Genomic DNA, 26,462 nt, shown 5'->3' with positions numbered 1-26,462 from the left:
CCCACCCCACCCTACCCTACCCCCAAGAACCCCAAGAAAAAATAAAAGGACAGAAAAATAGAACTGTCTTTTGAAAACTTCTTGGTGCCTTTTTGAATTAAAAGCCCTTGGACATAGCCGTTTAGAATATTTTTTGAAACTTGGCGCTAGAATGTTTGATATGTCCGAGGAATCACATGGGTTTGTTTGACAAAGTATTTTATTGGATTGTGGAGCAAAATAACTGTCTGAAGACACTTTTAGAAGCTTCTGACTACTTTTTCAAATTGTTAATTTATTCAGACAAGTACGAGGTTTTGTTCCCGACAGAGATCATAATCATAGTCACAGCAAAAGGACAATAAACATCATGTTTATCAGTTGGATATCCTTTCATTCGTTCAAAGGGGTGCTGCCACGTCACTCAGTTGAAATCTTTTCTCCAATCTAATAATAACATAACTTTCAAACAATTGTCTACCTGTCACCATCATCAGTATCAGAATGTGGACAAAGTCCTAAGTCAATTCTTAAATATTATTAAAAGCGTGGGGCTTTTTGTGATGTGGGATTGTGGGCAAAATAGGTGTCTTAAGATTTGGTAGTGACATTGGGAGAATGTTGTATGTTTTTGCACATAGAGGTTTCAAAATCAATTCTAAAAAATACTATTTTGCAGCATCATCCAAACTGAGGTTTGGTGGGGGCCCAAGAATTCAGTTGTGGGTATTGGAATCAGGTGTGATGTGGTTGGTTTTTATAGAATTTTAGTTTTTTACCATGGGTGGAGATATCATAAGTTTGGATAATACTAGGTTTGGTGGTCCAATACTTTTATCGTCAATTGATTGGAGAATAACGATTTTATTTTATTTTATTTATTTATTTATTTATTTATTTTTTCAATTTAAGATGGGGAATTAAGGTTTAGAGGGTGACAAGAGTCAATTCACATACTTATCCTTGACATCGTAGGAATAATAACGAGCATATCACTACGCGAGACAAGAAGCTTGTCATATACTCATATCACAACTAGAAATGTTTAAGTAGTAGTTTTGATACACAACGCACGTGAGTGATATTGAGTTCAAATAATAATCGAGCATTAATAAATTTAGTACATGAATAACATTTCAATTAGATTAAGTTACTAGATATAAAATAACTCAGTTGAATACAATTTATAACTACTATTCTTGAGCTATCCAAAGAGTGACTAAGCTCGAGATTTTCAATTAGACTTCTTATATCTGAAAAGTCGAGGAGTATTCAAGATTAACATGAATTCACAAACCACAATATTAACAATAATAAAAGTGTAGAGGAATAAAATCAACGTAAGAGATTTTTTTTCCGGTCAAAGCCCCAGAGATTCAACGATCACTTCTAAGCATTCATTAAAATGAATAAAGCTCGATTGCACTATAAAGCCCCAAAAAGAGGCAGCAAGTATACAATAATGTTCCAAAAATTACAAAGTAATAAGTCATAGAGACTTATCTTTTGAAGAACACCAAAAATCGGCCACTACTCCACACTAGAACCGGCTAAGATCACAAAGATCTCACAAACAACCAAACTGCCCTCTCTCAAATCACTACTACTGGTTCTTCTTTCACAGCAAGTAACGTTCCACCAAAGAACACATAAAACCAGCCACTACCGCTTACAAGAAGAGGCAGAAATCATTGAGGTTTCAAAAAAAAATCGGGCAACACTCGAATCTCACAGATTCGACTCAACCAAAACTAAAATAACACAACACCCATTTGGATCTACAGTATTACTTTATGTTAACAGATTTTATTTTTAGAAAATACTCCAAGAATCAAGCCCTAATTTTACTAAGATAAAAAGGGTTTTTCGAACAGAGAAGAGAAGAGAGAGAGAATGAGGAAACCAAAAATCTAAGAGCCACAGTGAATTATTGAACCTTCCAGAATGGAAGCCCATTAGTCAAAGACTTACCATTTTGATCATAACCATACGTTTTAATCAAACGGCTCGCATCTCCTTTTAGGTAGCAGAATCTGGGTGATAATGGAGCAGCCAATAATCAACAGCCACGTGGAACATCATTTAAAGCAGTTGTTGTTGCAAGAAACACGTTTTCTCCAATAAAATTTTGGAACACTTTCTCAACAATCTCGACCTTACTTCCAAAATTTAAACCTATAGTGCAGTCAGGAGCTTCACCAACATTTATAATTTCATTTGCTCTATTGTACCTGTACAATCAATGAACAGAATCAATAGATAACATCTTTAAATAGTTTTGAAACTTATTTAAAGGTATTACCTTAGTTCCCATATTTGATGGATTATATAAAGTGGGTATTTTTTTAATTTTCAGCAATCATTTTGAGATAATATCCCTTATAAAATGGTATTTTACATCAACATGTTTTGTTCTATCATGGAACATGGGATTCTTACTGTTGCCATATGCCTTCTTTAATGACATCAATGGTTGCAATATATTTAGCCTCGGTGGAAGATAGAGCAACAATTTTTTGTAACTAAGATTTCCAACCTATCACAGTACCACACAAAGAGTAAAAATAAGATGAAGTTAATTTTCTATTGTTTCTATTTCCAGCAAAATTAGAATTTGTATAACCCTTTAAAATTATCCCTTTTTTGTCCACTTTAAGCATCAAACTCAAGTTAGATGAACCCTTTAAGTATCTCAATAACTGCTTTAAAATTTCCCAATGAGTTTCACTAGGATTCCCCATAAATCTACTCAAAATACTAATATTAAAAGCCAAATCAAGTCCGATATAAATCATTAAGTACATGACTGAATCAATAGCATTAGCATAAGGTAATTTAGACATTCTTTCAAGTTCATCTTCAGTTTTTGGACATGAATCAGATGTTAAAATAAAGTGATTGGCAAGGGGTAAAGTCACAAGTTTACAATCAAACATATTAAACTTCTTAAGGATCTTATTCACATACTCTTGTTGACTTAAAAACAAGTAATCAGATTTCTCATCTCTTATAATATGTGTGCCAAGTATTTTCTTAGTGAAACCAAGATCCTTCATATCAAATTCTAATTTTAATTTGTGTTTGATATAATCAATTTCAGATTAATTGGCACTAGCAAGAAGTATAACATCAACATAAAGCACAAGATACAAAAAATCTTTACCTCCATTTCCTTTACAATAAAGACATGTATCATAATTGATTATACTAAATCTAAGCTTCAAGACGAATTAATCGAATCTTTTATACCGTTGTCTTGGAGCTTGTTTTAGGCCATACAAATATTTTTTCAACAAACACGCTGTTTTTTCAGGATTTCCTTTAATGAATCCTATAGGCTGTTTCATGTAAATCACTTCATCCAATTCACCATATAAAAATGCAGTTTTTACATCTAGTTGATCAAGTTTCCACTTAAATTGCACAACTAAAGCAAGAATGCATCTTATAACTGTTTCTTAAACAACGGGGGAGAAAATCTCATATAGTCCACACCCTCTTTTTGTGTGAAACCTTTGGCAACGAGTCTAACTTTGTATCTAACATTATTAGTGCCACATTCTCCTTCGTTTATTTTATAAATCCACTTGCAATCAACTAGTTTTTTATCTTTAGGTCTATCAACCAATTCCCAAGTTTTATTTTTGTATAGGGAAGACATCTATTCTTCCATAGCACTTAACCACCGCTTAGGATATTTAGATTTCAAAGCTTAATGATAAGAACTAGGTTTAGATTCAGTTTCTTCTTAGTAAGTGAACAAAGACACCAATTCATCACTATTAAACCTAGCTGGTGGTGTCATTTGTCTCCTATCCCTATCTCTAGTGAGCTGGTATTCATTTAGAGTTGTATTATTATTATCATATTGCTCAGGTTCAGCCAAGTCAGGCTCGTTTTCATTCTGGTCAGCCTCATTAGTTGCTGTTTCTAGGGGGACAGAATTGGTATTATCAATTTTAATAGACTCCACCTCAATTTGGACATCATTTTCAGTCAAATTCCCCCCTTTCCCTTCCAAACATGGCATGCATAACTCATTAAAGACCACATTCCTCCTTATAATAACCCTGCAAACTTTTTCCCCATAAACCCACAGCCTACATCCTTTAACATTTTCAGCATAACCTAAAAATACACATTTAAGAGATCTAGGTTCAAGTTTCCCTATATTTTGATGAGCATATGTAGCACAACCAAATGTTTTCAAGTAAGAATAGATCACGGGCTTTTGTGTCCACACAGATTCGAGTACATCAAAATTTAAAGCACTCGTAGGACTTCTGTTAATAAAATATGCAGCAGTTTTAACAGTTTCATCCCAAAATAATTTGGGTAAGCCAGAACTCAAAAGCATGCATCTAACTTTACTCAGCAAAGTCCTATTCATTCTTTCTGCAATGTCATTTTGTTGGGGTGTATAGGTCATAGTTCTATGTCTTAAGATGCCAAGCAACTTGCAAAAATCATAAAACTGATAATTGAAAAATTCTAGACCATTGTCTGTTCTCAAAGTTTTGATTTTTATATCAGTTTGATTTTCAATTTGAGTTCTCCAATCTTCAAATGTGGCAAATGTTTCATCTTTAGTTTTCAAAAGAAATATCGAAATTTTTCTTGAGAAATCATCAATTATAAGCAAGTGATACTTGTGACCAGACAATGTAGGGATGGATGCATGACCCAACAAATCAGCATGTAAGTATTCTAGAATTTGCTTTGATTTATGAGTACTAGTGAAAAAAGGTAATTTAACTTACTTTCCAATCAAACATTATTCACATTTAGACAAATCACCAATATTAGATTTTCCAAATACACCTTTATTTTGTAAAGCCTTTAACATTTTACACCAATGTGACCAAGTCTACAATGCCACAATTTTGCAAGATTAAAGTTATAATCTAAAACTATTATTGAAAGACCCAACAAAGGTTTTGCATTTAGAAAGTATAAACCATGTCTCTTTGGGATAGAAGTGATCAAATCATTACCTCTAAAGATTTTTATGTGTCCTTGACCCAATTTTATGTCAAACTCCATGTCATCCAATATTCCTAGAGACATAAAGTTTCTTTCTAACTCAGGAACAAATCTGGCCCCTTTTAATAATAAAATTCTGCCATTTTCTAGAAGGAATTTTATGGTTCCAATACCTTTCACTTTGCAGGTCATGTTGTTTCCCATGATAACATGACCTCCTTTGGTTTGTTCAAAGTCCAAAACATAGTTTTTATTAGGGCACATGTGGAAAGAGCAACCTGAATCAAGAATTCATTCTTGATTTAGGTTCCTTACAACATTTACAAGAACCAGACCAATATCAAATTTTTGCTTATTATAGGACAAAACATCATTACCCTCATTTAACCTCTTTCCTTTCAAATTATTTTGCTTTTTATAACAATTTTTTGCAAAGTGACCAAACTTACCAAAATAATAACATTTCTTTCTCTTTGCCTTAGTTTTGGATTTCATTTTATCATTGCTCTTTCTTCTAAGTTCATTTTGAAATTTTGAATGAAAATTAGATTTACCAACATTTTTGTCTTTTATCAAAAGATTTTCTCCACTTTGTTGGTTGATAGAATCTGATTTTAATTCAAGAATCCTATTTCTTAAGACATTTATAATGATTTCTGTGGTAAGCTTGTCTCTTCCGTATTCTAAGGCATTCTTGAAGTCTTTATGCCTATCACTAATGGAGTTTAACAAGACTATGACCATCTGATCTTCTGATAATTTCTCATCACAGTTGGTAATGTCTTGGGTCAATTTTGTAAATATGTCCAAGTTCTCATCTAAGTCAACAGAATGATCCATTTTGAAAGAAAAGAATTGTCTTAGCAAAAAAATTGTTTGGAACAGTTTTTGGCTCATATTGGGCTTTCAATTTAGTCCACAACTCTTCAACAGTTTTAGTTTCACCTATAGACCTGATCACATTGTCTGAAAGGTACAAGAAAATAGTACTCCATGTCATTTCTTCTAACTCAGTTCTTTTAACAACAGACATTTAGCAGGCCAAGAATTATAAGGCTTTAGCACATTTCATTTGCATCAAGATAGCCCTCATTTTCTAGCTCCACATATTAAAATCCCCCCTCCCATCATACATGCTCACTTCAAACTTAGTAGTAGCCAAGACAAGATTCACCAACATAGTTCACAGAACACACAGGGATACACAATAAAAGTATTGCAGGCAAAACAGGGGGTATGGGGTCAGTGACCAATGCACTTATGTTATTTTCACAAAAAAAAAAAAAAAGTAAACACTTAACACTAAGTATAGAAGGCAGAATCACAAAGAATCAGAGGTATCAATCCTATGCCTCAACTAACTTCTCCAGCAAAACCTTCCAATTGCACTCCTACTAGTTTTGTTATCTCAGATTCCCAAGAATTCTTGAGTCTTTGGACAAAGACCAGCCACAGTAGGTTTTGTTACTGCAAGGTAAATCAAGGAAAAGATCTCACCATGAGTTTGATAAAACTCAATTTGCACTGGCCAATGTTTATTGCAATTTGAAGCAGGTTTCTGAATCCAATCAAGTCATAATAATCAAAGACACTCCAGTAGTCCAAGTTGCTCTGATACCACTGAAAATTCGAGGAGTATCCAAGATTAACATGAATTCACAAATCACAATATTAACAGTGATAAAAGTGCAGAAGAATAAAATCAACACAGAGATTTTTTCGGCCGAAGCCCCCAGAGGTTCGACGATCACTTCTAATGCCTAATCCCCTGTTGAGCATCTATTAAAATGGATAAAGCTCGGTTGCACTACAAAGTCCCCTAAAAAGGCAACAAGTATACAATAATGTTCCAAAAATTACAAAGTAATAAGTCAAAGAGATTTATCTTATGAAGAACACCAAAAACCGACCACTACTCCACACTAGAACCGGCCAAGATCACAAAGATCTCACAAACAACCAAACTGCCCTCTCTCAAATCACAACTACTGGTTCTTCTTTCACAACAAGTAACGTTCCACCAAGGAACACATAAAACCAACCACTACCGTTTACAAGAAGAGGCTGAAATCACTGAGATTTCACAAGAAATCGGGTAACACTCGAATCACACAGATTCGACTCAACCAAAACTAAAATAGCACAACACCCATATGGATTTAGAGTATTAATTGATGTTAACAGATTTTATGTTCAGAAAAGACTCCAAGAATCAAGCCCTAATTTCACTAAGATGAAAAGAGTTTTTCGAACAGAGAAGAGAAGAGAGAGAGAACAAGGAGACCAAAAATCTGAGAGCCACAGTGAGTTATTGAACCTTCTAGAATGGTAGCCCATTAGTCAAGACAAACCATTTCGATCATATCCACACGTTTTAATCAAACGCTCACATCTCATTTCAGGTTGCACAATCCAAGTGATAATGGAGCAGCCAATAATCAACAGCCACGTGGAACATCACTTAAAGTAGTTGTTGTTGCAAGAAACGCGTCTTCTCCAATATAATTTTGGAACACTTTCTCAACAACATCCATATATGGATTAAACATTCCATTTTTAGGCTGTAGTTTCTTATTTTTGGTGCTTTCTTAGTATGACATTTTTTTTTTAATAACTTTACTTTAAAGTCTTAAATCGTATTTTTGACCCAATTCCTTTTCATCATACACCATTCTTGATCATGAGCCCCATCTTACAATTATGCATGATTTTTAGATGGGGTGTTTCAAACTCTCAACATGATAGTGTAGCATATAGAAGTTTTGAGTTCAATTATCGTTGCCATCCATTTACTAAATGAGCACGCATTTGGATAAAATAAATAATTCGACCTGCACCAGAACGATAATGTTAAAGGTTATATTTAAATAAATAAATAAATATATTACTTACTAGATTAAATTCCAATAAATTCATTCTTATATATAATAACTTAACTTACAGAGAAAAGTGGTTCAGCTATATATAGTATTTAGTACTTGATTGGGATTGCTTAAGAAGTTGCTTAAAATTGAGGATGAAATCAATAATTAATTTTAACCACACATCTCGTAAGGTTCACAACTTTTATCAACTTTTCAATTTCACATTTCATCAATTTTAATCAAAATCTAATAAATTTATCATAAATAGTAAGTAAATCGAGATGATATTTAAAAATTTTATTTTCCAATTACTGTGTATCTTGGTCTGGACTTATGATTAGAGTCCAAGCAGTTTAGCTAGGCCCAGTTCTTGTGTAAGATCCAAATTCGAATCCGGACCAATTTAGAAAAGAATTTAGAAGTTCTCAATTTCTTCCTATTACCAGAGTTCAAAACTCTGAAAGCACCTTAAAATGTCTTTTTCTTTAATATGCAATATTGGACGAGAGATGACAATATAATAATTAAAATTTTAAGCTTTTCTTCATGTTTACTAGTAAATAATGTTGAGTATTGTTTATCAAACGTACAATATACACAATCTACTCTAACTATTAATGATTCTGACGTATATTCCACAAATCCATGTTATACTCTCTTACACTTCATCATTCCATGAATTCTGATAGCATTATTCTTTTACGAGAGAATTGGTGGATTATTTGGATATACGTGAAGTCAATTAGTTATTTTCATACAATACATCTAAAATCATTGAAATTCCCATATTCTACAAAAATAAAAAACTCCGTCATTTTATACAACTCATCTCGACTCGTGAGATAGCCTCGTGACTATCGACCCACTTCTAGAAAGCAATCACCTAGAAAATATAGTCAGTTACTTCTTTATAGGTCTAATCAATTAGACAAGCATGTTACCAAGTAAAAGGAGCTCTCGAATTGGTAAGTTAAATTTCATAGCAATGAACACTACTATAAAATAAACTGAAATTATTATTATTCTTATTCTTATTATTATTATTATTTTAATTTTTTGGTCAAACGTATTATCGAGTACAACATTGTCTAATAAGTAAAGCCATTTTCCTTAGGTTATCACCTTGCTTCCAGATGCCGGCCGGCCGTAGAATCAATCAACTGATAAAATCCTGCTGCATACTTATATAAAAGAGCAAGAACACCATTGAAAACAACTTAGGACGACGAAATTGAAGTGATCATGAATCTCTCCAAGAAGAAAAGGTGATGCTGATAATAGAGATAAAATAGTATGTAACAAGCGATAAAAACAAAGATATACTACAAATGACAAAGAATGATGAATATCCAACTCAAACCCATCATAAACTATGCCCAACTTACAGAACATTGGAAAGGAAATTGGTTACAAGAACAAAGTTAGGGGTGGCAAACCGGTGAGCAATTTTCTGGTTTGGCTCGTCCCGGCTCGGATCATGGAGCGTCCAGGCTTGTAATGAGACGAGACGAGCCGGCTTGTCTTGAACTTGTGGGCCGGCTCATCCTTTTTTTGGTTTTTTTAGTAATTTCTTGAAAAAAGGAGCTGAGCTCAGGTGTCTAAGTGCTGAGCCCGAACATTCCACCTCTAGACCAAGTTGGAAGGGAAAAAAATCACTTATAAAATCGACATAAATAAACCACTTTTTCCATTGTCACCTATGAAAGTAAGGATAAACTTGAAGTTTATAGGGTGAACAAAATTACAGTGGCCACTACTCCACACGTATTGGCCATACCTTACCCAGCACAAGGCCATGTTATTCCCTTAATGGAAGTTTCACTCTGGCTAGTAAAACATGGCATCAAAGTCACATTTGTAAACACAGAATTCAATCACAGGAGAGTCGTCAAAGCATTATCAGAGACAGAAAACACACAAGAAAAACAGTGTGTAAAATTGGTATCAATCCCAGATGGATTGGAACCATGGGAGGACAGAAATGAACTGGGAAAGTTATCCGAAGCAATTTTGAATGTCATGCCTGGGAAGTTGGAGGACCTAATCGAAAAGATAAACGAAACAGATAGAGATAAGATTATGTGTGTTATAGCAGATTATGGCATGGGATGAGTGCTACGAGTTATAGAAAGTGGTGGTAATACCATGCATTACTTTCTCACATGCAGGTCATATTCATTTTTTTATTAAATATCGAACTACCTCTATTTGCTCTAATAACATGTTGAACTACCTTATTTAGAAGCAGAGGCGGATCTAGCATAGGGCTTGGCTTGGCTATAGCCTAGCCCCTGATCCCCAATCCACATGGTAATAAGGGAGGAATTTTAGTAAATTGGCCCAAATAACGATTTCTAGCCCAACTTCATATTGTGTCCTAACCTTAAGTCCAATTATCCAAATATTCTTTTATGATATTAATGAAATGTGTACAATTTTATTACCAAATTATTTTTTTATTTAATGCATATTTTACTTATAATTATATATAACCTTTTATAATGAATAAAATTGTATTGATTAGAGCTAAAATAAATTACTTATTTTGATAGTAAGAGACACTAATACCCGGTTTGGTACTCATTTTTTTCAAAATGCATTTTTTCCTCTCTTCTTTTCAACCACACATTCTTTATTAAAATAATATTACACGTAAATAAAAAAATTTTCTTATTTTTCAACCACACATTTCCCATCAATTTACTATTCAAAAATACATTTTTACATAAATATATCTCCCAAACGCCCTCTAAATGTTTGGCCAAGCTTAAAGTAATTAAATTTTTTAGTTTTAAAAATATTTTCATATATGAATATACTCATAAGAAAGAAATTTACTTATTTTTAACCACAAAATTGATGTTACTATTAAAATAAGTAACTTACTTCATATTTAATCTTATAATAAAAAAATATTTATAAGAACTTATTTATTTATAAATAATAAGATTATATATATCTATAAACATGGATAAAATTTTTAACTATTTTTTTTAATTGTTGGATATATATTATTTGTCTACATTTATTATACTTCTATCAGTTTATATTTTCTAATGTGAGCGTTAATTTTATCTTTTGCAAGAAAAAGTATGAATATCTACTGAGACATCTTAGGATGAGAATTTAGACTTGTATTTCACTGAAGGTCTAATACTATTTGTCATGAATATAATTAGCGTACTCTTCTAAACTTGATCTCTTGTAGCGTGAATTTATTTGATAATTTTAAATTTTAGTCCACCTTTGAATCATTTCCTGGCTCCGCCCCTGTCTAGAAGCTTAAACTATTAAAAAGAAATAGTAAAGTCTGTTTTACAGGAAGAGTATTGAAGAAACAGATGTTTTAGCTATCAGCAGATATGCCTGCAATCAGGGGCGGAGCCAGGAAATATTTTCAGTGCGGGCATAATTTAACTCAGGAGCGGATCCACATGGAGTAATGTGGGGTCAAATGATCCCCACAAAATTTTGCCCCTGTTTTTTTTTTTTTAACAATCTACTTTGATGCACTCGTCGATATATCAAATGAAGTCAAAATATTGCATTCTTAATATCATTTCGAAGTGTTCATGACCTAATTTTTCACTCATTAATGGCATGTGAAGTGGTCAACTATAGCAAAAGTTATGACATGTTAAAGTAGGGCGTTTGAAACTAATATTTTGAGAATTTCAATAATATCCTGATTTTAAAAATTCGTTTGCGATCATGTGCTATTTGAATCCACAAATCGTCTATGCCATGTAAAAGTTTGTTTCAAAAACTACATCGTTTTCACATCGAATGGTCCAAACGGATATCGAAAATAGTTAAATATGTATCATGCGTACACCTCAAAAAAGACGTCTAACTCGTTTTTTCTTTTAAAAAATTCAATTAATTATTATTTTTACACGATAAATTTTTCAATATAATTTATATCGTTTCATTCGGAAGTCTTATATGAAATATGACATAAATTTTTGAGGATCGTTACGAATTAAATGCAATTTGAATTACTTTTGAATTATATTTGTTTTAAATTTGAATTTCATTTATTTCCTCAACTAAACTTGAATTTTATTTCAATTCATTTAATTTCTATATTCTATTTAATTTACTCAATGTTAGCTCAGCATTTGCCAATGAAATAATAAACAAAACTTTATAAGTAGCAAAATTTATTTAATAATATTAATAATGATGTAATTATACGACGTTTTAAAATTGTCAAAATACATATAAACTTATTTTCATTGATATTATATTGTTTATTAAAAAAATTATTTCTGCAATAAACTCTGAGACCTTGGTATGGACCTGTATTGGTGACTTAGCCACACAGAAAATTATGTTTGACAGTAAATAAAAAACAATATTTCAGCAAATTTGGCAGATTGGTCAATCTGCAACTCATCTTATGAATTGGAGCTTGCAGCGTTAGCCCTAATTCCATATTGTAAACCCATAGGCCCTTTTTTGCCGAACAAACGCGTCGGAAAATCTGGTGGCCATTTCTGGCCACAAGATTCTACTTGCCTAGAATGGCTTGATCAATAACCATCCTAATCTGTAATTTATGTTGCATTTGCAAGTTTCACTGTTTTTAATGAAACTCAGTTTCAAGAATTGGCTCTCAGGCTCGAGAAAATGAATAAGCCATTCCTGTGAGTTGTACGTCAAGATATCAATACTGTCAAGTCGACCTTACCAAACATGCCAAAAGGGTTTGAAGGTAGAGTACGAAATCGTGGGCTAATGGTGAGTTGGGCTCCTCAGCAAAAGGTATTATCTCATCCTTCTGTTGCTTGTTTCTTAAGCCACCGTTGTTGGAATTCTACAGTGGAAGGTGTAAGTAATGGAGTACTTTCTTGTGCTGGCCATATTTTGCTGACAAGTTTTTTAATCAGACCAATATTTGTGATCACTGGGAAGTTGGATTGGGATTAGACAAAGATGAAATGGGAATTATCAGAAAGGAAGAAATTAAGAATAAGTCGGAACAAGTTTTGACTGATGAAAGCTATAAAGAAAGAGCCTTGAATTTCAGGCAAAGACCATGGTCAGTGCCACTAAACTGTGCTCTCATAAGAATTTCAAAAATTTTGTGGAATGGATTAAGGAAAAAGATTATCATTCCTTGTAAGATTAGATGATTTAAGGTTATGTACTGATAAGACATAAAATGTCATATTTTACATTTATTAATACTTGCATTTTTGTGATTAATTAACACCTAAATGTGCTAAGTACCCTTATATTGTGATTTAGGTTGCATTTGAATGATCATGGCATAAAATAAAAGAAAAGAGCGAAAAAAGATCAAAATGGAAGAAAGTGAAAGCTTAGGGACCAAGTTGAAAATAATCCATAGATGAGACGGACGATGAAATGAAGATTCAAGAGTGTTGGAGGTCAATTGCATGACGAAGGAAGTCAGAGATGTTGAAATCAATGCAAATTGATGGATTTGGAAGAAATAAACGAAAAATGTGCTAAAAAGAAATGAATCCAAAGTTTTGGGACTAAAATGCAAATTGATAATAGTTGATTCGGACCCAATATCGATGCTTGGAGAAGGTGTGAATTCAATTAGATGGAATTGAAAGCTAAGGGAGTAAGAAGACATCAAAAAAGAGTTAGAATGAATGAAGATTGAAATTAAGGTATCAAAGTGCAATAATTGAAATTATATTATACTGCGTACGGGCTTAAAGTGGCGCACGTGAGACCTCATTCTTGCATACCGAGGGCAAAACAACAAAGTGGTGCGCGAGCACGGGCCAGTTTCCTTATTCTGATGAAATTCTATATGGAAACAATATTTTTGACATCATATATATACCTAAAGGCGCCAGAACGAAGGGAAGCTCCTTTTTGACCTAAAAATCTTATACTCTACACATTTTTTGGAGGCGAAGAACGGACGCCATAGATTTCTCTCTCTTGTTGCTTAAGGATTATTGGAGTATTACTAAACTTCATCTCTTGGTCGAATGATATTGAAGCCTAGGAACGTTTCAAACTGTGAGATCTAAATAAATTTCATTGTTTTCATTCATATCTTATGTATTGAATATTCTTCTATGCATGATTTCATGGTTGTTCTATTTGAATTCTAAGAGGCCTATTAGATATTCATGTATCACAATCTATTACTTGTTTAAAGAACAAATACGTAATTGTTTGATATCTTTGACATTATGAAGCAACTAGAGTTTGATTAATCGCTGCTTTAGAGGTGATTAAATTCTAGGAAGGATATTTGACTAGAGTAAACATAACCGTTTGTGATTGTGTTGTTTTCATCGATTTCTCTAATTTTTCATGCTATTATTAAATTAAATCTTAAGTGCTTTTCTTGGGTTATTTAATAATAGAGATTGATTGGATCGCGTGTTTTTCGATTAATTACAACTAAAGAAAAATAGGAAATACAAATTTCAATGATGAATGCTAAAAATATGAATTGATAATCATTCATAGATCCATGATCAAATTGAAATTCCTACAGTGGATATTGACTTAGACCAGGGTTCGTTCTATCGATTTAATCCAATTTATTAAATTGTATTGCTCTTAGTTACAATTGAATTCATCACAAACAAAATCCCCCATTATTGTTAACTTTGCATAAAATTAGACTAATCACTTTTCGTGGAAACGATTCTTACTTCCACTACTACATACATATTTTTGGAAATGTAGGTTGTATTATTTTTTGGTACTTGCCACGGCACGCCATGTACAATACTCCGTAGACGAGTATGTTAAAGATAGCTATAGTATGTCTTTAAGTCTCATAATAAATTATACTATTTAATTGCGTTTAATACTTCATGTCAAATATTTTTCAAAAACTTCAATGTCCTATGGCTCGATAGATAAATTTATTAAAGTAATTATAATTTCGCCTTCAATCTGCTTTCTTGGCAAAGTTGTTGATAGATTTAGGACCTTTTAGGCAAGCAAAAGGAGCCTTTAAAACTCAAAAGCTGATTTTGAACTTGTTTAAATAATTTTATAATGAGTTACATATAGGGTTGTCAATGGGCCGAGCCGAGCTCGGCTCATCCAAAAATGGGCGAGCTCGGCTCGCTAGCAGACATCGTTTTTTTTTTTTTTTGGGGAAACAAATAGGTAAATAATAAATTGGAAAATAAAAAAGTAATTTTAATTTTTGAATCGTGAATTTTTTATATAAAAAATTTAAACCCTCCTCCTTTATCCGGGTTTGGGACCGGCTACTTAAATTTAGAGTAGGCAGAGTTAAAAATTGTGTTGTTTGTTTGTTCGTGTACAATTTTTTAAAGAAAATTTAAAACAGTATTAAAAATCATTTTTCAAGCAACGCTGCGCGTCCCCTTACATATAATCTTCGAAATAAATCCCTTCTAAAAATTAAAAGAGTAATCGAATGTCCTTTCAATTGTCATAAGTCTTCACTTCGAAAATTATATAGAAATCTTTCACTTCGAAAATTATATATAATCTTCGAAGTGAAAGACTTCTGACAATTGAAAGGGTAATCATTCGATTACTCTTTCAATGTTCAGAAAGAATTTATTTCGAAAATTATATGCAAAGGTACGCACAACGCTGTTGGAGAAAAGAATTTAAAATGTAGACATATAGTAGTAATAGTACCAAGTACTAACAAAAATTTAACTAAATTGGTGGAAAGAATTTTTTTTTCTTTTTTTTTAAACTAAAAGAGATAAAAAAATAAAAATGAAATCTTTATTTTTTTTATTTTTCTTTTTAAAATAGATAAAATATAAACTCTCTTCCTTTATCCGGGTTTGGGACTGGCTACTTAAATTTTTAGTAGACAGAGTTAAAAATTGTACACGAACAATTTTTTGTAGCGTGAACAATTTTTTAAAGAAAATTAAAAGTAACGATAAGAAAAGAAAAGTTCCATCAATATAATTAAATCAAATATCACTTACTTGACGACATGCAATTTTGGCATATTTATCTTGTAGTAAAAAATGAGCGTCCTGCCAATCCTTTACGCTTCTAAAATATCTTCTTTCAGTCGGCTCCTGACCTCACTCAAAACTCTTTTACCTGCACTAAAAGCAGATTCCGAAGCAACATTGTTAATCAGATGTGTCAGCAGATCTTTTGCAATCACAGATATAACTGGTCAATGTCATTCATACCTTCGCCAGAATTCAATTACTTCGTCTGAACTTTTTTAATTGTTTTATCTGTTGGCATATTCTGGTTGAAATAATCAATTAATTCAGCAGGCAACGCATTATGGCTTGAGCCCGTAGATATTTGATGAGAATGAGATACAGATGGTGACAACATGACAGTGGTAGAAGATGAACACATTGCAGATGAATCATATATATACGAATTAATGCCTTGAAATAAATTAAATATTTCCGCATCTTCTTCTTCAATATCAGCTGAAGGAGTAGGTGCAGATGGTACCTGACTAATATTGGTACCCGACTAATATTGGTACCCATTCGATTCGCATATAATTCATACATCTCACATAATGTTTGCTCTAAATTTCTATATGTGATAGGTGTATCAAATGTTAAGACGTTTGAAATTTGATCAATTATATATTTAGTTTCCGATAAATTATATCGGGGGTCCATCACACATGCTAAAGCAAATAACATATGCAAGTCTTCCCAATATTTTCTAAATTTCAATTCCATAGCAATTATAATTTCACTAAAATTAGGGTCATTTTTGTATTTATGAAATATTCTTGCAATTATATAAAGACGTTCAAGCACCATACAGCCGGTGGGATAGTAAACGCCCGATAAAATTTTAGTGGTTTCATAAAAAAAATGTCAAAAATCTTTTAATTTTCAAAGCTATTTGCCAATCACGTTCAGTCAACATGCCCTCGTCATCACTTGTAACATGTCTATTGTTATAAAAGTCAATTATTAAATATTCAAAACCTTCACATGACTTTAATAACAAGTAAGTAGAGTTTTACCTATGACCTACGTCGCTAACAAATGTTTTAGAATTTTGCACCCCTATTTCGACACAATAATCCTCAAATCCTTATTTTCTACTTGGGGGAAATTGTGATATATATTAGTGCGTTCCTAATATTTTGAAGTTCATCATTTATATGTTTTAAACCATGTTGGACAAGTAAATTCAAAATATGACATACACAACGAATATGAAACAAATACCCACCAAAATCAGGTTGCAGTACCCTATGCAATTTATCGGCAACTACTTTATGAACACTAGCATTATTGAAAGTAAATGAACTAATTTTACTTTCGCAATGATATTCTCTAACAATACTAATAATAACATTAAATATATTATTAACGTTGTGAGAAAACTCAATAATTCTAAAAGCAATAATTTTTTTATGCATGCACCAAAGTTGGTCTATATAATGTGCAGTTGCAACTATATATGCTCTTTTATTAATCCCTTCCCATATATCCGAAGTTAAAGATATGACACCCCCATATTTTTGCAAATCCATAATTAATTGTTGTTTTGTTTCAGTAAAATATTGTATTGTATTGGAACGAAGAGTGTTTAGACTTACCCTAACATACCTTGATTGCAGATATTCTTTCACATACGAGACGTAGTGTTGGTTGTCAATTAATGCCAAAGGCAACTCAGCACCAGCAACAAGCTTCACCATTCCGGTTCGAGCTCTCTCCTCCGAATACACCCATGTGGATAGGAGTGCAGCAGAACCACCGACGTCTGGACTGTCAAATTGCAATTGTGTTTGACAACCTGGAATAAGTCCGTGTTTGGCCGCACATACTTTGTAATGGCGGTTAAGATGAGTGGTATCAATTCCTCTTTGCCATGTCAATCTTTGTTGGCAGTATTTACATACTGCTTTAGATTCTGGGACTCCATTGACGATTTTTCCCGTTGAAATCAACTTAAAGTGATCCCAACATTTTGCTTGTTTTTCCCCTTTCGCTTTCCCCTCGCATCAGGAATGTTTAATTCAGTCTCTTCTTCCTGATCGTGTTCCGCTTCGGGAACGTCAACATCATCTAAATTAATTGGATAATTTGAATTGCCGCTTACATGATGATGAAGATCCAAATCTGGAATATCTTCAAGTATGGGTACGTCATTTAGACCTTCAAATTGATTCTGAAATTGACTTTGCAGTGTCATAGGCGATTCGTTTCCTTCCACACTGAACAAATTTTCGACAAATGTGCGTGGATCCATTTGTTTAATTGTAATAAGTAATAACTAATAAAAGAATAATTGTATAAATGTAGTAAGAAATGAAAATTGAATAAAATTTCAATAAATATAGTGAGAACTGAGAATTGAATATTGTATAAATTGTATATAAAAATTGCACAACTATCAACACAATACAAGAGAGTTGAGAGAAAGAGAGTTGAGAGTGAATTGTAGAAAAAATAGTGGCTAAATGCCACTATTTATAGAAGAAGAAGAAGAAAAAGTTAAAGGACCGAAACGGTCATAATTAAAAAAAATAAAATTCAGGGATCGAAATGGTCACTGACAAAAGTCAGTAACCGACCGTTGTCTCGAGCCGAGCCGACGAGCCGCTCGGCCCATTTGCCACCCCTAGTTACATACTAAAATCTACTTAATTTTATAATTATAAGTTACTTAAATTGTTGATTTTAGAACTAAATAACAAGAACAAACCACCATTTTTTTTCTTTTCCATGGGTAATGGAAAATTCTTGCGTATAATCTGTACAACATTTTCACTTTGTTTTGCTTGAATTTGACCCATACAAATCAATCAATTTCTGCAAAACAAAAACTTGGGTATTAAGAAGTACAATGTCATGGGAAGTTTCTTGAAATAACTGGTCGGACTTCATCTCCCCACTTTCGGATGGAATAAGATTTTTTAGAGCATCCAACTTGTTGGAAATTGATGAACTGCTGACAGTTCTGCCAATATCGCTGGGCCTCGAACGTCTGTGAAGTTTAGAGGACCTTCTTCTCCTCTTTCTCGTCACTGTGTTTATTGTTGAGCGAGGAAACTCCGATACTACTTGATGATCCCAAATCGGATTGTAAAAAATGAGATTTGATAATAATATTGAAGTAAACAATATCACACCATAAAAATAAGATTTAAAATAAAGAAGAACAAAAATTGTTAATCGCAAAATAACAATGTTTATTACTGAATAATATGGAGAAAAAAATACAACTTGGCAAAATTGCTTCTCACAAAACTGACAGAGGAGCCTCATATTTATAGAGAAAAAATCATCCCTAGAAGTAGAGTTATAGATGAAATAAAATGTCTAAAAATTTCCTTATTTGAACTTTTCAAGTCCAACTAAAATTTCAACTCTCAATGAGCTTCAAAATAAAACTTTAAATAGAATTTGACAATTAAACTTGAATAGTATTCCTCAAAGCATTCCAATTAGAATTCCTCTTGATGTGCACTTCAATTAGAATTTTACAATTATTTCAATAAAAGAATTTGGGTCACCCCAAAATTCTAACAATCTCTACCTTGACATGAATTTCAGTTCAATCGAATAAAACTCCTAGATTTCAAATCCATTTGCATCGAAATGAACTGGCCAATCTCTTTAATGCAGTAACCATACACTCTATATAAACCAAACAATCGTCCTCTACTCGTCATCCACAAGCGATACCTGAACTCAATCCTAGGGCTCCCAAAATTCCTCATCGAAATTAATGTTGATTACATGGGATCGAAGCACACCTTATATCAAGAACCAAACCAGATGCTTGATCAGAAGGCCCCTTACTGGAATTGTCGCCTTCAACGTCCCTAAAAGCATTCCAGATATTATTGACACCACGGTACTTACGCTCAATGAGCCCAACCCCAGCAACTGAACACAGGGCTGAAATTGGTGGCAAAGCGAAATCACCAACGCTCTCCTTAGCAGTGTTCTTAACCGACTCAAAGCCCAACACAAGAGGTACTGTACCAAACTGAATGTCCACCACGGTACTAAACATGTCCAAATGTCTCCTCTTAACTGGTTCTGCACTCCCTTGCAAAATGTACAACTAGGATCTTCTCCATCCCTCCAGCACAACCTAGACTCCCTTTCGGACATTCAAGACTCCAACTCCCACAGAAAATTTATACCCTTTTGCATCCAGGGCACTCAGTGAGATTAGATTCCTCTTCAGATCTGGAACATGTCAAACTTGGCCAAGTGTTATGATTGTCCCATCCTGTAACTGTAATCTAACTCGATCGATTCCAACAATACGGCAAGACTGATTTTTTCTCATTACAACTCCATCTTGCTGAACTGCCTCATATGTTTGAAATAAATTCTTATCAGAACACATAGGGTGTGAATATGCCGAATAAAAAATCCACTCCTCGTCAAACTTAGGTTCCACATCAGAAACCACGGTCAACATCACATCTCCGCCATCTAAAAAATTCTCAACTACATTGGTTTCGTCTGAAGTCAAAGGTTGCACTCCATGATTTGTAGCTAAATTACCTCTAGCCTGCAGCATATCATAATCCTTCTGAATATGTCCCTTCCGTTTGCAGTAGTAACAATATACATTGCTAAAGTTGACTTTCGATCTGCCTCTCCATCAACCACTTTGAGATACAGGAGCTTTCTCATCCCTTCTCTTTTGATTGCAAAGCATCATAGACATCGTCTATAGTCAAAGTATCTCGGCTATACAAGATGGTGTCCCGAAACGAAGCATAAAAATCAAGCAGCGAACACAACAGGATCAAAATAAGATCCTCTTCATCGTACTTAACCTTCAATGTTTCCAAATCTGCAATTATTTCTTTGAACAAATCAATGTGATCTTCCAACGATCCACCTTCTGCCATGCTATTGGAATACAGCTTCTGCTTAAGAGCCAGTTTACTGATAAGACTCTTAGTCATACATAACTGATCTAGTCTCAACTACAAAGCAGTCGTCGTCTTCTCCTTCAAGACATCCCGCAGAATATTGTTGGATAAATGAAAATGAATCAATGACACAGCTTTCCGATCCTTTCGTTGTTTCTCCTCCGTTGTCCAATCAGCTGGTCTCTTCTCAAACCTAGCAACGCATCGTCCAAATCCAACTGTGCCAGAATAACCCTCCTTATTACTTGTCACAAAAAAAAAAAAAAAAACCTTGTGTTGCGATCTAATTGCGGAAAATCATACTCTAACCCAGCTATCCCGAAAAAATCTCAACCAATTTGTGAAAGGAACCAAGCTTAGATATCACTTGTTGGGCACAAAAACACCGATACCACTCGTTGATCCCAAATCATATTGTAAAGAATGATATTTAATGACAATATTGAAGTAAACAAAATCACACCACGAAAACAAGATTTAAAGTAAAGAAAAACAAAAAGGGCTAATCGCAGAGGAACGATATTTATTACTGAACAATATGGAGAAAATAAGTACAATTTAGCAAAATTGCTTCTCACAATACTAACAGAGGAGCCTCATATTTATAGGAAAAAATTCATCCCTAGAAGTAGAGTTGTAGATAAAATAAAACGTCTAAAAGTTTCCTTATTTGAACTTTTCAAGTCCAACTCAAATTCCAACTCCCAATGAATTTCAAAATAGAACTGTAAATAGAATTTGACAATTAAACCTGAAGGATTCCTCAAAGCATTCCAACTAAAATTCCTCTTGATGTGCATTTCAATTAGAATTTTACAATTATTTTAACAACATAATTCAGATTGCCCCAAAATTCTAACATTTATGGAGTTCTTTATCTGCCGACCCATTTGAGGTGGCGGAGTAACAGCGAATGGTGGCGAAACTGAGTCCGGGAGATGACGGTATACTGGGGGATGTGATATGGGGGTATAAATAATTGATACTTGCTATATGTACATTAAGCTTTTCAAGTTACATAATATCACATGTCATTTTATCATTTGTTAATTTAAAAGTTAAACCACAATCAACTTCTTTTTTTCTTTTTTTTTTTTCTTTATCCATTCTTTTCCCCGTTATGTATTATTTTTATGTATAAGTAGCAAAATTCATATTTAATTAATGAAATAATGCCACTTGTTTGTAAAGAAATTACAACAATGCCATTTTGGATATATGATTGAATTTGATGAAATATATATATATACGAAAATGATCTCCTAAGCATCGATGACATGTCATATCATTTAATTGGTAAATAAATTAATGATGAATCTCATGTATTTAATGATTCACCAATTCATGTCACCAATGCTTAACATAAGCTAAACATCGATATTTAGAAGATCATTCCTATATATATATACACACCATTATTCAAATATGATTGAAATTTTATTTATCGATATCATAATAGTTAATATTAAACTTAAATAATTTATTGGAAGGTATTCTATGTTAAAATACTAGTGTATTTTGTAGTAGATTTACGTATTAATATTGGATTTCTCGAATTTGGATAAAAAATTATTTTTTATCTTGACTGGTACAAAGCATTTTTCTATACTAGTCGATATTGACAAGCATTCTTTATGAACGAAACAAGACTTGACAGTTAAGCACAAAATGTGATTGAAAATGAGTGACAAAAATAATTTCGAGAAAATCAGTTCAAGCTAAGAACCACGACGATCAAAAAGGTTAAAAAAGAAAAAAGTTCAATCATTTAAAAGAACCGAAGGGCATTCTAGTCATTTCACTCGTTATAAAGGGTGCTTCCGACTAGCGGGGTGTGGGATGGATTTGGCCTCCCAAAAGGGCACACGTGAATGTAGTATGGGCAACAAACTTAAAGCCCTGAAATGCAAGAAAGAGGAGAACAAATTAAAGGAAAGATTGCACATGGAACATCACATGCAAAAAATGATTGTACCTTTGCGTGTGAGACATGAAAAATACTCCATATTCTAATTACCTGCATCCAACTGATTATCCGTACAATTATCCATTGATTATCCTTCCTCTACACAATTATCCATTCATTATAGTTCCCTACAAGAATAATCAGATTACTAGTAGAAGATAAGATTACCTGTGGAGCCTAGGTTCAGTAGCCCTTCGAGGGAGACGGGGTGTGTCCGTGGGTCGAAAGGATTCCAAAAAGGCATCTTGCATAATAAACAAATCAGTTTGGGGTATGTAGATCGTTCTGCACATTGATCACTAGCATATATATGAACATTAGAATTCCTCTGCCTAATATGTCTGCTCATGTTACTTAGAAAAAGGTTGTCCAGTGACGAGCAGAAACGTGAAGGGGTACAGGACAAGGCAAAACGGTAATCTCACAATAAATACCAATGGCATAATTTGCCCAACAAAAGTATTTAACATACAACACTGTAATGTTAACTCAGTATTGCTATTGCATCTCGATGCAAAGAACAAAAAAAGCATTTGAATACAGAGAATTAAAACAGTTTTTAGAAGGGGGGTCGGCGTAGAGCCTCTTGACTAATAGGTTCACCAGTGAACGGATCGAATTTGTAAGGCTCGCCTGTAAAGGGATCAAACCTAACTTGAGGACGAGCTGCTTGGTGATTAGTTTCAGCTGTAATGCCAGAACTTAAATTCACTCCAACTCTTGGGTAAGTTCTAGATGAAAGTGGTGCAGGCTGTGGGGGAGACAGGTATGGATCATCCCCTCTTAAACCTAATCCGACTCTTGCATAAGATGAAGTTGGTGCTGCCTCAAAAGGAGAAATGCTTCTCTCCACCAGTCTTCCTACTGATGCTCCGCTTGATAAAACAAAATCTGAGCCTCTTGCCTCCTCTTTTTCTTCAGCTACTCGACTTGATAAAGGATAATCAGAGACTGAATAGCGCGGCATGTAAATTCCAGGCCTGCAAGATTTCAGCTATAAAATGTTGCTACCTTCCTCATATTGCAATACATGAAACTAAAATTCCCTCAAGACCACCAATAAATAGCCCCCTTTCCTTTACTTGGGAGTTCCTACGTTGAAATGGGGGAGGGACTTGTAAAGAGGGGAAATGGAGGGTGGGTAAGAGTGCGTAGGTTGGGGCAGGGAAGGGGAAAGGGGTGGGGTGGGTAACATTGGAAGATGAGGTGTTGGAGAAGAAGACCCTTTTAACAAGGGGAAACTAGACAACTGAGTGCTTGTTTGAGAATGCTTAAATTAAAATTTCAATAGCAGGCCTCACAAAATGTATGGATAAATAATGGGTAATAAGTTATGGATCCATAAAATGTATGCATAAATAGCCCCCATTTGGTCTTGATAAAAATCAAATTTTTAGTCGATTTTGATGAAGTTGATGAAATGTATCATTAAAATGTTAATAGAAGTTGTGGGTCCAATAAAACGTGAGGTTGAAAATGAGTTTAGATAAGAAATGGAGCCCAAAAGTTAGTAAAATGATCCATAGAATGAGTGAATAAAAAGTATGTTTCACCTACTTAAATTATACTGAGGCAAAAGATGACTTTTTAAAAGAGAAGTTTGTGGTCGCCCCTTTTCACATTGACAAATGAAAGGGGGCCTTTTAAAAAGATTGGGCATTCTTTTAAGTTTTTAACTGTGCTTTTTTTTATTCGTGTGCATTGATCATAAATTCATAAACTTCATTAAAATTTATATAGCTAAAAGATTTACTGAATTGAAAAACAGAATTAGACACTGAACCAGAATACTGACCTGGCCACCGGGCGCACGCTGTAATCAAAAGAGTCAACTGCTGGTACAGTTACTCGACTAGGGAAGCTGAATAATTTAGATTCTTTTGCAGTTACATCCACTACTCTTGACAAACTTGCTAAGTTTTCACTATGTCCTGCTTTATCAACCAGGTACTACATAGGGAAAGAAATGCTAAGAACAAAAGCAATAGCAAATGAAAACAGCAGTAAAACTAAAGCATGCCTATGCATAGAAGTCACAGATCAGATGCATACTTTAGACACTAAACCAGCAAGATATGCTCCCTTGTTTTGCAAACCAGCTCCCGATAACATGAACTGCAAAGCAAGACATGGGAATCTTCAAATGTTCAAAAAGAATTTGAGACCATAGCATTCAAGTATAAGTTCTTGAAAGGAGAAAAAAAGTGTCAATCAATTAAATCAGTATCCAGGAAAAGCGTAAATAAGATTTCTCTGAAACCTGGTCAAGGACTGATATAGCTGCAGATTCAGGTATTTGCTTGAGACTGCTCAGATGTTGTATGTCTATCTGTCAACAAACAACACCAAATAATTGAAATTTCAGAGAATAGTGTTTAGAAGAGATAAATACAATACATCATCACGTTTAAGTTCTGGTGATTTACACCAGTAAGCATGATGCAAAAAATAAGAAGGCTGCTACACGCAACGGTCTTCATCTACGAATACCAGATCCATTGGTTTTTTAAATGAACAAGGGGAGAGGACTACATCAAATACATATTCGGCAAAGCTTTTATTAGATTGTAAGTTGTGGATCCTACAATACGTGTGGATAAATAGTGTGTTAGAGAAGGTAAAAGTTGACAATACTACGAAATGGAATAAATATAGAGTTTGATCAGCTTAAGCAATTACAAGCCTTGCTTAACATGCGCAAAGTATATCAAGAAACTGAAGAAACAAATCGGTTTAGGGATTTTCACCAATTGCAAGATGACATGCCAAATCTTTAAAAGGGAAGATATTGATGCAAAGAGACCATCAATGCATATAGACATGGTGAAAGGATAAAGGCTATAACACCAAGGTGGTAGCACAAATGTAATTGTGAAAAAGTTATCACTAATAATATACATCTTCAACAAAGAGTTGGAGTTAACTATCACACATACTGTTTTATAATGATAATCTAAAACTTACATCAAAACGAGTAGCAATTCCAAGACGTAGGATGCGGAGTAAACGTTCTTTAATAGATAAAGGTAAGGAGACTACAGCAGCCTCATAAGGATCAGCAGCATATTCCAAGTCCTGGTGGAAAAGAAAATGCTAGATCAAATTATAAGAGAGAGATGATACAAGAAAAGCTCAATATAAATTTCCTTTGCACTCTATTCAACAAGTGAATGAAAATCTGAAGCACAAAGGAGACAACTCATAACAAACTACATAGCAGGACACGATCTAGCACAAGAACTATGCATAATAGTAATACAGGCACAATAACTGAAGCTCAACTGCAGGCAATGCAACATTTTCAATACAAATTTATTACAGGTTTTACAGACTACACCTACTAATTTTAACATATTAAAGTCTCGATAATTGTGTTTTAGTTGAAAAATATTCATAGCTATACTGTTCTTCCCAGGTTGAAAAATACAAAAAAAAAATTAAGAAACCAGTGAATGAAACAAATAACATTAAGAGAGTGCTTCACCTTCTGGACATTGAACTTATGATTAATGGATGGACTGGCGCTTATTTCCTCCTTTAAAAGTTTGGAATGACCCTGAACCATAGCAGGACTGCTGTGTGAATCCTCATGAGCTCGTTTCTTGTTTCTGCCAGTAGGCCTTGCAACTTCAACCTGTTTGCAGAAAATAATATCAGATGTAATATTTTTAATACAAGATTAGATTTCTCGTATTAGTTTCCGCTGCAATTCTAATTACCTGGAGTTTAACCAATGGACCTCCATTAGGTCCTTGAATTGTTTTCTCATTCATTGTAAATATAGCTCTTTCAAGATCCTATACCGAGAATTAAAAGA

At 33.6% G+C, this 26,462-nt stretch overlaps 1 protein-coding gene and 1 pseudogene across 1 annotated transcript; one reads left to right on the top strand and one right to left on the bottom strand.

Moving 5' to 3' along the window:
- Positions 1-9,971: 9,971 nt before the first annotated feature.
- On the top strand, positions 9,972-12,964 carry LOC111366612 (annotated as a pseudogene).
- A 10,086-nt stretch (positions 12,965-23,050) lies between these two features.
- LOC111367185 lies at positions 23,051-26,462 on the bottom strand. Its single transcript, XM_022987929.1, has 7 exons — positions 26,365-26,462; positions 26,130-26,279; positions 25,610-25,720; positions 24,906-24,974; positions 24,698-24,760; positions 24,441-24,595; positions 23,051-23,625 (listed from the first exon to the last, which is right to left on the bottom strand). The coding sequence occupies exons 1-7, from the start codon at positions 26,416-26,418 to the stop codon at positions 23,205-23,207; spliced, it is 1,023 nt and encodes a 340-aa protein (XP_022843697.1). The 5' UTR covers positions 26,419-26,462; the 3' UTR covers positions 23,051-23,204.

Source organism: Olea europaea, chromosome 18 (assembly GCF_002742605.1).
Source record: "Olea europaea var. sylvestris chromosome 18, O_europaea_v1, whole genome shotgun sequence".
NCBI lineage: Eukaryota > Viridiplantae > Streptophyta > Magnoliopsida > Lamiales > Oleaceae > Olea > Olea europaea.
The sequence above is the reverse complement of the archived record's forward strand: the minus strand, read 5'-3'. Positions and strand labels throughout refer to the sequence as shown.